Source organism: Brachyistius frenatus, unplaced genomic scaffold, assembly GCF_029030835.1.
Source record: "Brachyistius frenatus isolate BFR_SWC_R1_liver_20210118 unplaced genomic scaffold, ASM2903083v1 Contig_7, whole genome shotgun sequence".
In the NCBI taxonomy this organism is placed as follows: Eukaryota; Metazoa; Chordata; class Actinopteri; family Embiotocidae; genus Brachyistius; species Brachyistius frenatus.
Window position 1 is genome coordinate 1,730,045 of NW_027210606.1, and position 15,531 is coordinate 1,745,575.

At 40.5% G+C, this 15,531-nt stretch overlaps 1 protein-coding gene across 1 annotated transcript in view; it reads right to left on the minus strand.

Moving 5' to 3' along the window:
* The window catches only part of LOC138615727 (voltage-dependent T-type calcium channel subunit alpha-1I), a 230,881-nt gene that overhangs the window by 99,980 nt on the left and 115,370 nt on the right, over positions 1 to 15,531 (minus strand). Inside the window, exon 6 of the mRNA XM_069689510.1 lies at positions 6,218 to 6,377. Coding sequence (XP_069545611.1) covers positions 6,218 to 6,377 — 160 coding nt within the window. The remainder of the gene's footprint in view (positions 1 to 6,217; positions 6,378 to 15,531) is intronic.

Consider the following 15,531-nt stretch of genomic DNA (forward strand, 5'->3'; position numbering starts at 1 on the left):
GTCTAGAAGGAAAAACATTAAAGTCATGAACCAAACCAAGAGGCAAAAAGGACAAGAGACAAGAAAGTGAGGAGGAAAGAAAAAAGCAAAAGTGAAAAAAAAAAAACTAAAAGAGGGAAGGCAAGACAGGCAGACGAAAAACAAACGTTTGTCTTTACTTTACCAAAAGAAAAAGGTAGAGGCTAAAGACAGAGAAAAGAAAAGCTTTTTCAGCTTTAATTTAGGAGCAGATTGCTATTTAAAGGGCACAGCGGAGAAAGAGATACAGACGAATGCAGATCCTGGTTAGCAATTACATGTGACCTGGTACTTGAGAAGGCTCGACAGAGGCGGCATCGCTCTACCCTGTCTGTCACTGAGTCTATATCCTCATCACGCTCTTTGTATCCTTTTCATCGACTGAGTCTCTCTGAATTGCGTTGTGCTGAATAGAAGCAATTATCAAGTCCACTGACCTGATGTTCAGCCTCGTTATGTCCGTTTTTTTTTAAGTCAGGTTTACAATGTAGTTCGGGGTGCTTTTGAGCGGGCCACTATTTCTTCACCTTTTACCTTCATATCAGTTTGAATCTGTTAAGTTGCATCATCACATCTCAGTTGTCCCTATACTGGCTCACAGGGCCAATTACATCTGAACACAGAATGTCTGAAATACAAGCCTCGCTCTGGTGAAAGGTTGACAGAAAACCCATACTCCACATGCACCTCTAAAGTTCCCGAAATCAAATGTCCACCTCTATTTTGAAACGATGCATTTGACAAAATCACAGCTAATTATTGTTTTTCAATTCAAAGAAAACAAAACTTCTGACATCCCATTGCCCAAGTTAGTGATTGTGTATATAACTGGTTAAAACATGTTTTCATGTAACTCCATTCAGGAAGCCTGAAGCAACAGATGCAGGGGCTCAACCTGGAGGCTTCTTCATACAACCACCACTGATTATTTCATTTCCCCTTTCAAGCCAACAGATAGTTCAACCTGTCATATTTGTATCTTCCTCTTCTGAGTGCGGAAGTCTTGCCCTTGTGTTTCGTTGACTGTGTGGTTTTGAGTGTGTCACTCGATAATGAGCAATCACTGACAGTTTCTTTCGTGGCCATGCAACGCTGGTTACGATGCCAAAGAAAAGGCCAGAACAGTTAGGAGAAACCTTTTTTTTCTGGCATTATTTCAAAGCTTGATGACATCAACAGTTTGCATTGATTTTTACCATACCAACAATTAAAAACTGTTCGGTGAAGTATGGTATTTTAATAGCATGTAAGGCTTTTTCAGTCAGCCGGGAACATGAATTATCATAATGATGACTCATTTGGGGACTCCTGTTGCATCACACTGATCCAACAAGACTGAACAAAATGTTCAGTTTATCAAACTAGAATAAAAGTAAAGGAGAATATCGAAATCATTCAAACTGTGTAAATGTTCTGCGCAGCGAGGCCCACACAAAGGACAGCAAATCAAAACCATCATCATTGTCAAGCCCACTACACTAGATATTGCTTGATTTTCACAACGTGATTGATATGATTTTGTATTTTCGTCTTGCTGTTAACCAGAGGTCTTGGAAGAGCAAGTAAACGTCCGAAAATAGAAACGTGACCATCCACCCACTTCCTCCACTCTCCTTCCCATCAACAAGTCCCCACTTCTGTGCGTGACATCCAGCGACACCGGATATCACAGCCTACCTCATTATCAGATTGGACATCGGCAGCGTGTCTCTGTATACTGAGGTGATTATGTTCGCCACCAGACAGTGTCAAACAGACAGCAGTCATTTCACACCTGAAGAGACGTTGGACTGCTGACAGAAGAGGCACCAGCCAACGGTACATGTTTTATACCTCCTGCTCCTGTTCCTGGAAACTCTGCTGCCTGATTTACAACCATCACACACTGTTTTCATCAGCTCTGTGGCAAACACAAACAGACTTGTGTGCATGTTTTACCAACATTGGATGACATTACTGAAATGAACTCAGGTAGATCAGGGCATCCCATGATCACATCCCATTTCCATCTCATCTCTGAATTGGTTGCTATGGTGATGGCCTACCCTAAAGCCTCTCATCAGATCATTATTTTCTCTCTGGGCTCTGCAGTATGAACCGTCATCCAGCCCACTCCTCCGTGCAGCCAAACTGGCCTAATGAAATGCTTGGCAGCGGATTTGGTCTCCCCGGGCTCTCGCTCACCAGTGGCAGAATCCCAGCTATTGTCTGGGCTCAGTGTTTTCACAGTGGTATTAGCTGTACTCTTAATCATAGACATATTTGGGAACAAACAACACCTGTTAAGCTTCCAACTTCTATATCTGACTTGCTATTTCCTTTTTCGGTCAGCCGGGAACATGAATTATCATGATGCATGTCTGGTTGATGATAAGTGATAATCAAAAGTTATCTCTCATTTTCTCAAATGTCAGAGTCATTGACGGGAATTGCCCTGCTGGCTCAAATACATCAAAACAAATGCTGAATAAAAGTGAGTAGGAAATGATACTATACGATATTCTTATCTTTTGGTCACTTTATTTTAGCTTCCTCTACTTTCCTGGAAATACCCTAGTAGGTAAATGCAATGTCCTAAATAGGTTACTGAAAAGTATTAAGTATAGAAGGAACAGCTGGTGTACATTGGCATACTTTAAGGTATGCAATTTAAAATTATTGGTAGCATCATTTAATCTGTACCGTAGTATTGCCAGAGCCAAATTCATTGTGTTAATATATTGGTCCTGATGAGCATAGACCTCAGCCTAACTTTTAAACTATTGCAGCAGCCTTTAATGAATCAGCACTGACCAAACTCTGTGAATGTGTTTTTGAGGTCCTCGTTGGGGAGGGTTTTAGAACCACGACGGAGATCCTGGTCAGCTCATCATCCTCTGGCTGTTTGCAGAAACTTCACCACAGCCACCATTGTTGGAACTACTTCAACATCATGGCACGCAGCCTTCCCCACTGGTCCCTGATTGGTCCGACTTTCAGAGTGGCTGAGCAAAACTTAACGTGAAAAGGATTTCCAAACAATGATCACAGCAAAGACTGAAGCTGTGAGCAATAGTCAGGCGGAGCGAGGCTGGATAGTCCCAGTTGAACAATGAATAAATATGAATGCATGTTTAAGGAAAGCAACTCCATCAAGGAAATTCCTCAGGAAACCGAGAACTGCTTGTAATGTCAACACAACCACAAATGTTTTCCTAATCTTAGTACCACGTTACATTGAGCTTTCCAGGGGGATGTGGGACATTTAAACATAATTATCTAACAGCACTTTTCATTCCATGATTGATTTGGTGGAATTATCTACTGATCATACCATAATAACAAGATGTTATGAAGCTTGATCCCAAATATGCTCCATGGTAAAAGAGCATCTAATAGAAATATGTTGTTTATTGTTGAGGTTCTGGTCAGTTGTATTGACATGTGTCACATTTGAAAAATAATCACAAAAAAATGCTATTACTGCCAACAGCTAAGTTCACCTGCTGCTGGTAAGTGACTTTTGACTAACGTCAGCTTCACATCACAGAAATCTGAAATCTGACGGACAGCTGCTGCTTCTGCTGCTGAGCACAAAAAAATACCAAAACAAGTATGTTCCCTGTGTTTCTGAAGGACACGAGCAGAAGTCTAAACCAACCAAAAAGACATGACAGAAAAGTAATTGAATTTCTGATACTTCTACCAAAATAAACAGCTTGCAGCAAATGAGATACAGAACTTCAGCTCTGAAAAATATCAGGGTGTGTATCAAACACAATGAAGTGTATCCAGTTGTCAAACTGTAAAGGTTACAGACAGCTGGGAGATAAAGGCAGTATACCGGTTCACATTAGCATCTTAAAGCTCAGACCTTTTCCAAAACTGCTGAAGGTATTCAATAGAGTGTGAATCAGTGGGGGAGTCTGTGGCTGTGTGTGTGCGCATGCATTAATGTGCATCCTTACAGGTGTGTCTGTGTGTGGTTTAGCAAACCGTATGAACAAAGGCTTATGTGTAGCTGTGGGTCTGCAGAGTGGCGGGGGATGGTGTGTGTGTGTGTGTGTGGGGGGGGGTGTATGGGGGTTACACACACATGGTGACTTTGCCAGGACAGAGTAGATGTTAAGTCTACTGAGGGGAGCAGAAGGAAAAAAAAAAAAAAAGAAAAGTGTTTCCTATGAAGAATACAGGGAAACAAGTCCACAAGTCCATCTGACTTGGGTGGAACTGAGGGAGACCATTTTTTTTTTTTTTTGCTCCGTCAAAGCTCCTCAAAGCTTATAAGTGGCACTGCCTATAGTCAGCAAAATGTGTGACTTGGATATGTGACATAACCCTCACATATGAAGTAATAATCTGTTTATTAGTTTGGATTTCATTTAATTTCTGTGTTGTAGTCTTTTATTTAAGTCAGGATTTTGTTTTTCTTGTTTTATTTTGTAGTCTCTCAGCCACTGTGTCTCGATCTGCTGCACGTCTTGCCCTTGTGTGATTTTTTTTTTTTTTTTTGCCCTGCCATGATTTGATTAAACTGTCCCTCGTTGTCCTACTCTCCCGAGTGTATATACGCTGTTGCTGTGTTCCAAATTGTCTACTTACGTACGAACACTATTTTGAGTGCATAAGTACGTTCACACTGTCACCTCAGGAAACATGCACAGGACTTTGAGTACCCTGACAGGATGGTGTACTCAAAAGGTCCACAAATTGAATATGAAACACTCAACGCTGTTCACCCTCAACGGTCGCCACCATGACCGCAGAATACCAGCAACCACCGACCTAAAGTCAGTGTTTGAGGAATCTGCGGCTGTTGATCTGAACAAAAAAACATAAATGTAGATTTTTCACCAAATAGCACCATACTGCTGTTGAAGCCATCACTGTGCTTATGTAGCGCTTTAAACAGAGGGCACAAAAAAATGTGTTCACTCTGCTGGTAGATATGTTGGCAGCTGATGCATTAAAATGTCACAGTGATTTCCAGTAAGTGGAAAACAGCAGTGTGCAGTTTGAGACAGCACTACCCTAAAAGTAAGGGTCTCTAACCTTCTGTGTCTAGGTCTACTGCATTTCCTGCCCTTGGGTGATTATCTGCCTCACCCTGATTACATTCATCTGTCCCTCGTTGTCCTCCTCTCCCTAGTGTATATAAGCTGTTACAGTGTTCTAAATTGCACACTTCCAGTTTGGAACACAGTGTATAGGAGTACTAATATGTATGTGTACTAATGGAAGTATGCGAGTCTTAGTTTATGCTCAAAATGTCTTATGTGTTCTTTTTCATTGTCACTAAGTTGTTTTTTATGTTTCTTTGTGGACTCAGCTCTGCTGGCTCTCAGTATTTGGGATTTCGCGCTGTGTTTGGGACTTGTGTTTTGATATCCAGCTCCCGCTTTTGGTTAGTAACAGAAAACAATTATGCCATATCATAATATTACAAAATCCAAAACAGTCTCATATAACCATATTCACCAGTATTAAAAAAAATTCTAGAATATAAAAACCATAGAAGTTGTGTTCACTTTCCTTTCTCCTAAAATAATGTTTGTTATCTGACAGTTTTCTTTTTCACTTCCTTCTTTCTCTTCTCTTTTATTTTGCCAAATAATTTTTTGCAACTACATGACTATCGGAATCTTCTGCAGCTTATTGCATCTCCACTGATATAATGTTGGTGATTTGACAGAGGATAGCAGAGGTTAAAAGGGGGTGAAAGAAAATACGTGTCAGGTTTTAATTAAGTGGCTGATTTGATTCTGAGATAATGATGTTTTCTTTGTGCAAATTTTGGTCTGCAGTCAGCCTCATTATATTAGCACTTGAGAGGCAAAGAGCCAGTGGGAGCCTTCATCTCACTCTATGGTAATATCAGTAAATTGAGAAGATGATGTAATTAATCTTCTAGAGTCAAACTGAGGGAGTGCAGGTAATACTCGGATAGGGGACAGATGCACACATATGTAAAGTCACATGCTATGGCTGTGTTGTGTAATCTAACACGTGTACACTTATCTTTTCCACATGTTGAAATAGAGCACGTTCACACTATTACAGTATTATGGAAACACTTAGATAAATGTTAGTTTGTGAACATCACACATCTCCTGACAGGCAGACAAAGATGCAGGAGACAGACGAACATGCCACGGATCTCTGAGCATCACGTTTTTCTTTGTGTTTCACACACTGACACACAGACCAAGCAGTGACTCACAGTGTGAAGTTATCTTCCGGGTAGCAGCGGTTCCTCAGCAGCCCCGCCCACAGCTGCACCCCGATGATACCGAAGATGAAGAAGACGAAGAAGCAGAGGAGGAGGACGTTTCCCAGCATGGGCAGAGTGTCGAGCAGCAGGTTCACCAGGATGCGCATGCCTGAAGAGAGACACACAAAAATGTACGTGACGACACATCCCACGTGGCCTTAACCTACACTACGAGGCACTTAACTTCCTCAAATAAGACCCATTTCTAGTCTTAACTTTAAATCCGCAAGAGTGTAGTTTCTTGAGTTGTGACACCTTTCTTGCTGGTTCACTTTTCAAAAGCCCACAAAAATGTAGCTTTTAAGTCAACTGGACCAAAGGACACTGAGCTGCAGGTAATTGAGATTTACTCCCAAATGAATTAGTTTACTACACCACAGTATTCACATAAATTTAGTTCCAAACTACACTTGCGAGGTCTTTCTTAAATTTTCAAGTTTATCCATCCTTCAATCAACAAAGTAAAAATACGAGTGAAGAACTCGGGCAAATTCTGTGAGTAGCAGTTGTGATATTTAACCTCAACAAAAGTGTACTATATTTTTTGTAATAAATTACGAAAGCCTACATGGTGAATCCCAGTACTAACAAGAACAAACGTGGCATTTGTACAGGTCTTTAACATATTTATTAGTAATGGCTGTTTGGCATTTTTGACATTTTGCCTTTATTCAGATATTTGCAAAGTAGATAGACAATAAATGTGGGAAAATGCAACAGGGGAATGACATGCAGTAAAAGTCCGGCCAGCCAGGAATCAAACCGGAGACTCACTGCTGTCTGCGTTTGCGCCCATGTGGTATGCACCCTAACCACTCTGTCATCAGCTCGTCCCAAAGTATTGTTTCATTTTGAACAAACAACAGCACACCAGCCCCACACTCATCAGCCCACTGAGTCGGTGTCACGTTTTCTCTGTCCGTGAAAAGTACACGTCCATATGACCAGTATCGAAGAAGCAGATAATGCGATGAAGGTCATGTGAAGAATTACAAGGAATGATAAAGTCCAGGGTGCTTGGATGGCACAAACACAGGGCTTTTAGTGGTATGACCACTGTTTAAGTCTGTGAGAAAGGAAAACTCATTGTGGATTTCTTTTAAGTAAGTAACTTATATAATAAAACACATTTACTTTATGCAACTTCGGTTCAGTATGTACATTTTAGCGTTTAAACCCAAACCATGATCTTTTCCTTCTGCCAACCACATCGTTTCCGTGCCAAAACCTAACCGATTGTGACTGTTACATTTAACATGAATCATGATCTTTTCCTGAACCTACAAGGTGTTTTTTTTTTTTGTAGCCAAACTTAAAAGGCCCCTTACTTTCGCACCTAGGTGACACGTATGTGAAACATACACATATTGTCTACAGGACTGACGGGTGTATCACTGGTTATTGGCTGTGATAGTGCACTGTGCTACTTACCAAAGTTCAAACCTCAGAAGTGTGAATGAGAAAACTGACACTCTTGTTCCGTTCGCTTTACATAGTTAGTGCCAGACACACTCAACACCTACAATTTGTGCACACATACACAAGCAGACTCTGAAAATCCTCTTTTTTTTCACCTGGCTATCTCTTTCTTCCCCTGTTACATACAATCATGTTCTCTCTAACCCCTCCCACCCTCTTGTCCCTGCACAATACAACTCACTATGCTGGCATTTCCATACAAGCCATTGTATTATCATAATTAGCTAATCAATCACTAATCTCAACACTAATTGTGATCCCACGGACCATTACTTGGGCTCTGATCTCCATAAGCAAACTAAAGCAGGGGTTAAATTTGTTCTGTAAAATAGATTGAGCATCGATGCAGCGTTTAGCTGAGAAATTAGGGGTAAGTGGGCGGGCGGTTTGTAGATCTTCTTGCAGAGGTCTCGCTGCATGATATAATGACTTAAAAGGTTTCAATTTTGGAACATGCAGAGGACAAGAAAGCATATGTATATATATATATATATATATAGTTTTGACTGAACATTAAAGAATCCCCCCCCATTGGTGACAGATGAAATGTTATATCTCCTTGTCTTCCTTAACACTGCAGGAGGTGGTTAGTCATACGTAGGAAATGCACATTTATCATGAGAATTTAAATCCGGGACAACACAGTGGTGCAGTGGTTAGCGCTGCTGCATCACTGGTTTCTGGGATCTCTCCGGGTACTCCGGCTTCCTCCCACCATCCAAAGACACGCATGTCAGGTTAATTGCTGATTCTACAAATTGCCTTTAAGTGTGAATGAGAGTGTGAATGGTCTTTGTTTCCGTCTGTCTCTATGTGTTGGCCCTGTGATAGACTGGTGACCTGTCCAGGGTGAACCCTGCCTTTGCCCAAAGTGAGCTGGGATAGCCCCCCCCCCCTCCGTGATCCTGTTCAGGATACAGCGGGTTTAGATAATGGGCAGATAAATCCCCTTTTAAATGGTGCGATTTTATTTTTATTGGCAAAATGAAAAATCTTCGCTTTCATCCTTTTGGTGTAAACACAACACATGACCTTTGCTTTGCTTTGCTTTGCTTTCATGATGTTGAAAATGTATGATTTGTTGGAACTGAATTCCTAAAAATTCTAAGAGTTTGATCCAACACAACTAACAAAACTGATTTACAAAGTGTGCCTAATATATCATTATTTTTCTCATACATTACTGTTAATATATTTCAAATTTTAGTGGAAATTAATTCTTACCCTGATAGTGTTGGTGCCAGATATTAAACATCAGACAACCTTTGAGAAAGTAGAAGTAGACGTCTCATTTCATCACACTGATTAAGTCTGTTTGAAGTCAGTAGCAGTTTATAGTTTAGCAATATTATGCTAGGCACCCAAGTTTGAAAATATTAACAATTAATCTACAGTAATTCACGAGAAAATATAGAAGGGAACAAGCTGAAACACTGGAAATGTACAAAGAGAAACACAGAAATGGAACAGGACACATAAAAGGATGTATGTTTGTTTCCCAAGTTTGAGGTTTGATTAAAAGATGAAAATATTATAAATGTTTCCCTCCAGGAAGCAAAATTAAAGTCTCTTCAGTGGAATAATAGAATGAGCCTGTCTATTGCGGGATATAACGAAGGGTTGACTACACATAATCAAATATTGGTTTTGTATCAAAAGGCAACTTTAATCATTTGAATCAGTTACAGCAGATTGCGGGAGCAGCTGCAGACGGATGGAGGGAAACGTGAGGAGTTAGGTGAACGAAAATGAGCTCAGTGCAAACTAGATTAGAGGGGAGAATAAACAACATGTAAATGAAAAGAAAGCAACAGAGATAATGTGCTGATGACCGTTACCTTGGCTGCTAATACGACATCTCCCAGAGGGGTTGAGGGTAATGTAGTGAACAGGCCCAGTCCTTTAAGCTGTGGCCGGTGGGAACCAGACATGGATAATTTCCATTAGCTGCATTAACTGACTCTTCCATTCACTTAACACATTCTCCACTGAGTGTGTGTGTGTGTGTGTGTGTGTGTGCAATCATCCAGTCATTATGCACTTAATGTGTGTGTGTGTGTGTGTGTGTGTGTGTGTGTGTGTGTGTGTGTGTGTGTGTGTGTGTGTGTGTGTGTGTGTGTGTGTGTGTGTGTGCAATTGTTTATAGCTTTTGGTTGTAGTTTGGTGTGACATCATAGATTGGCTGTGCACCTGCTGCTGTGTCTGTGTGTGTCTGCATGAGTCCAGCACTCTGTGACTCTGTGTTTGTGTCTCTCCCGCAGCATGGAGATTGAATTACCCCTGAGATGAGCTCTGTGCTAAATTGTCTTTAATAAAGGAGAGAATTGCTTCTTTATTCATCTGACAAATACAGGCGAGTGAAATGGCTGTTTTATGGCAGCTGGAGCTGGCGCAGTGCGCAGCAGTGTTTGTCAAAAACTGACCTTTTCATTCTGTGGTCAGTGTGGCTGCTGCTTTACTAAATAACTTGACAGTTTAAAGCTGGGGTAGGTATTTTTTATTTTTTTTGTATCATTGGGAGAAAAAAAACAAACCTGAATAACATTTCAACATATTGTAATTCAGTTGGTCTGTGATAACTGTAGACTTTTACACCTCCTCTTGGCTCTGTATTCAGGCGTTAAAAAATCTAAACATGACAGAGGGTTTAGGCCAATCACTGGTCATTTCAGAGAGAGGCTGTTTCTACTGGCTGCTCTACAAATGTAGATGTGGTAAAGGTGCTATTCCAGAATTAGCAGCATCTAGGAGACGTTGAACTCTGGGTTCAACTTTGCTCCCTCCAAAGCTAACAGAAGGCGACCAGGGAAAAACCGCTGTGTCGCTCTGAGGTAATGACTGGCAGGCCGGGAACCTGGTGGTAGAGGAGGTCAGCATTTGGGGTGATGAGAAGCCCCAGCGGCAGCTCAAATGACCCGCATGAAAAACCACAGAGGGTAAAGGGTAGCACTTTGTCAAGTCTGAGTAAGTCCTTCAATTCCATTTCAAGGAAGATTTAGCGCCAACCTGCACCAAACTTGTCATCAGACAAACAATGATATGAGGTATTGATATTGGACAATATTCTCCAGAATAGTTAAGAGCTCTATGAAAAGATTGTGGTTATTGATCTACTATGACAGGACGCTTCTGTGAAAAAAATATCAACTAATTATCACATATCATTGATGTAAGGAAACTAATACACATGATGTATGAGGACACTCACACTGACACGTATGGAAACATGCAGGTACAAGTACATAGATGACACACTCAAAATGGTCCAAAGAAATGCGAGTGAAACGGTGTTCAAAGGTCACCATTTTGGCTGCGTAGCAGAAAGAGAGGGGCCACCGACATTAATCATTTTTAAATGAAGGCATTCAAAGAAGCTGCAGCTGTTGCACAGGACAGCACAAAAGTGTTGATTGCTGCTGGATAGAAGCCATCAGTGTGTTTATTGTGTGCATTAATCAGCGAACACAAAAACAAGTTCATTTCTCAGTAAATTAATAGAACCTACAAATATTTTAGCAGGTGATGAAATCAAATGCGATCTTTATTACTGGTGAGTGCAGAACGACAGTGTGTGGTTTGAAACACTATCCTGTTCAATGTTACTGACATGTTACTAACATACGAGTTTGCTCACGGAAATACGTGATTTGGAATACAGCCGAGGTTTCTGTGACTGTGGCACAATAAAAGTAGCCAACAACTGAATGTCTGAATGTCTAACTGAATGAGTTCCTAATGGACTCTGCTTAACAATCCACTTGCATATTTTCAAGAAATGAAAAGATTGTTTACAGAGATGAGTGCAGTGGTCGCGTCTCGTCTTGTCGTTCTCTAAAATCTCGTCCCCTTCCTTTTCTCATCTGATCTTTCTCACTCCAGGTCTCGGTCCTCTCCGTCCCGCGCCTCTTTTTATCTCTATTCATCCAACGACTCCCTCCATCTCTCGCACTTCCTCGGCTGGTATCTATCATCGTAATAGCCTGCTCATCTGAGTCCCCCGCATCCTTCCTCTCATCATCCCTCTCTTCCTCTCTTCCATCTTTGCCTATCCTTCATGGAGCTGGATAATCCCCTCTTCCCTGCCTCATTTATCTCTCTTGCCACCTTTTTCTCCCCTCTCACCTGCTTCTTTTTCTTTTTCATCCTTCCTTAACCCAAATGTTGTGTCCTCATTGAAATCATGCTGCATAAAGCACAAATAAAGCATCGCTCTACTGTGAGGGGTGAATTTCCTCTCTTTCCTCTCCTACCTCGCTTGCTTTTAAACATTTCTCCATCAGCCTCTGTTACAGATAAACCAATGCAAGACATTTGCTTTTCTAATGACACAAAGGAAGCTGAGTGAATAGGAATGCCCTCTCTGCTCACAGCTTTGCCAGATTACAGCTGTAAACATGGTTTGGACTGAAATGGCTCATCATTGTTTGTGTTTACTCCCAACAGAGAGCTGTAAAGAATAACCCATTCATCGGCAAATTAAATCCAGCCCATTACGGATTTATTGAAAGTTTGAAACACAAACTTTTCTGTTTAGTGTTCAACATTTGCTTTGTTGCATCTGACACAGGAAAAAAATGACCTTTGGTACGTGCATGAAACTAGAAATCACAACAGTCAATCAACAACAACAACAACAACAACAAATGAGTTTCTTGACAGTGCCAGTGAATCATGTGACTTCTGACAGTTCCTTCTCTCCTGCAACTTCTGTAGTTAAGGTCTAGTTAGGTTACCTACAGAATAGATTTGAAAGAGCTGCTATTAATCCATAAATCATCTCAAACTTAACATGGGGAAGTCGAATTTATCTGTTTTGCTGTATGTAACTGGAACAAACAGCCAGATCACCGTAGATGTGCTCCAAACACAGCACTTTTTAAATCCAGATTAAATACATTTCTCCTTTCATTGAGCTCTAAATCGTTACTGCTATTGCACCTCACCCTGAACAGGACCTCTGGTCACTCCTGGTGGGAAAGTGACACCTTGGGCTTCCAGCTAAACTCTACTGACAGTCTATGCACTCAGAAGATAAAAACCACACAGCGAGGATGTTCGTATGGTTTAGTTCTATTGGATGTACTTTGGATTTACTTTTATATTTCTATATCTTAATGACTTTTAAATGCTACTATTTAAAGTACTTTGCACCCTCTTTCATTTATATTTACGTTGTATTATGTTTTATAAATTGCGTTTCTCCTTTTGTTTTTAATCAATGCAAAGCGCACTGGATTGTTAATGTGTACCAAATGTGCTTTATAAATAGGGTTCCTTGCTTAACACAATCAAAACCAATCAAAACTACTGTTACAAGCATTTAGAAAGACCAATGTCCTGATGAATGTTATAGACAACAAGTACTTGGCATTATGATTAAAAAAAAAATCAAAATATAAACCATCACGTTTACATTTACACTGCGGTTAAGGTGACTTCCTCGTCAGGATTACAATGACAACACGGTTAATGTGATCATTAAATATGAAAACTGGGAACAGTGGTAATTCTCTTACCAATTGCAGTTTTGGACCAAACAAATCTATCCCAAAATGTGGCAACTTGTACATGTATGTTTTCAGAGTTCAAGTTGTTATCTTGTTTTTTCTTTATTGATTTTGATCCTTTTGCGTTTTTTGCATTCTTTAAATTTACTGAGGGGAGAAATCAGACAAACATAAGAGCTGGTCTTAAAACCAGTTTACTGTATCAAACCCAAATCATTAACTCAACACATTTCAGTCACAGCGTGGAGAATGAAAATGAGAACACACACGTACAGTAAACACCAGATGACAATGCCTAGTTATGATCAAGCTGTTCCAGCTGATCATCTCAACCTGCCTGACTCCTGAAATCAGAATTTAAAGGAGGATGCCATGAGAGTAGTCGGTAGTGTAGTCTTTTGGAACAAATTACTCTCCGGAGACAAGAGCGACTGCTGCCGCTGTCTATGCAGAGAAGGGGGGATAAACTAGGTGAGGGCATGCTGAGGATGCGACAGAAGGAGGTGAAGAAAGCAAAAAGAGAGCAGGAGGAAGGCGGAGGAGTCGAGATTCGAGATCGGCTCCGACTGAATGATGTAAAGTGTAACATTTATAAAAAGACATGACAGCGAGATCCCAGAGAAAAGGAGATGAAACGTAAATAAAGAGATTGGATATTGAGAAAGTTTGACTCAACATTTAACTGAGTTGTGTTAATAAGAGAGACAGGGACAAGATAAAGACAAAAATAGAGAAAGAAAACTGATAAGCGACATCGGGACGACTGCCCAAATGTCAATGACTGATGCGTGTTCATGTATGTTCTGTGCCAAATACAGAAAACATGCATTTCTCTTTGACCAAATTGGCTTCAACTGCTTTCTTAGAGAGAAAAAATAAATATATTGCTGAATTTATGTTGCAGATTTATGAGCAGTGGGAGGTTTAGCAATTATAAAGAAAGCAAAACAACATTAACTTCTAGCACCAGCATATCCGACTTAGAGAGTACTCAGAGCTTCTTAAAATGATTGCCTGCTAGGCACAATTTGGACACATAAATCACAAAGACTACTATCATCCAGCTCTGATTATTCTCATCAAAAAGGACAGCGACTAAGCAGCACTCTCGAAGTCGAAGTGACGGAGTTGGCGAGCCCAAAACACTTCAGCGACGCATGATCATTTCAGAGATGGGTTAGTGCTGCTGATAAGATTTTGTTGGGATGAGAACAGCCCACTGTGGATGAGATCTGTCTTTTAGCAATTTAAATAGCCCTGTGCATTCAGTGTCCTCAGGGATTTGTTTCCTCGCACAAGATGAAACCAGCTGTTTTATCAGTATCCAATACACTGACGGGCCAAACTGAAATGTGACTTCTTTGTTGTTTTGTGCAGTTTTTCATCTCCCTTTGAAACCTATAAGACAGAGTCTATTTCCTCACAGGCATTACTGCACCTGTCAAGCACCAGGCCAGCCCATGCAAACAACAGATAGACATTCTAAATGGCATAATTACAGCCGGGATAACAAGGCATTTGGGCCGCATTTGGCAGTCAGGTTTGTGTAACATGTTTGCTGTCGCAGTTATAATGGTTCTGGGTTTATGTGACCCATTTCCTCCAGAATGAATAATGTCGTGGCACTATGTCAGTACTGCAGCATATGTTGTGTGTTCCAACAATACCTGCAGACATCTGTTGGAAATGTGGAGCTCTAAACACTCAGACACTCTCTCACAATAACACAATGCTGTTTGTTTTTAATACACATCAGAGCAGATTTATAACTCAAAATGTAAAGTGGATGAACACTAATGAGCGAAAACTAATAAGGGACATTTCAAGAAATGGACAGCAACACTACAACAACAACAAAAAAAGGTTTGGCAGATATGTTTTAATACAAAACTTTACAATAAAACACAAATAACTGATGAAAAATAAAATAAAAAAATTGCTCATGTAGACAATACTATACGAAGTATATTTTGGTATTTCTCTGTCTTTCCAATGTGGTGTCACAACCGTCAGTCCGCCTCGTCTGGGCGTGAAAATGAAGGTGCCTTAGGTTTAGGCACCACGAATGTTGAGGTAAGTTTCAGAAAACAATCATAGGTTGTGGTAAATAAGTAATTTTAGGGAACTTAATTTAGAAAAGTAAAATACATTACATGCAAGTCAGTTCTTATGTTACTTATGAGGAACTTTAGTTCACTTTTGCTTTCTCACCGACTCAAACACCCGTGGTGAAAGTCTATTTGTTTTGTCGACCAACCCCTCAGCCTCCTCCCTGTG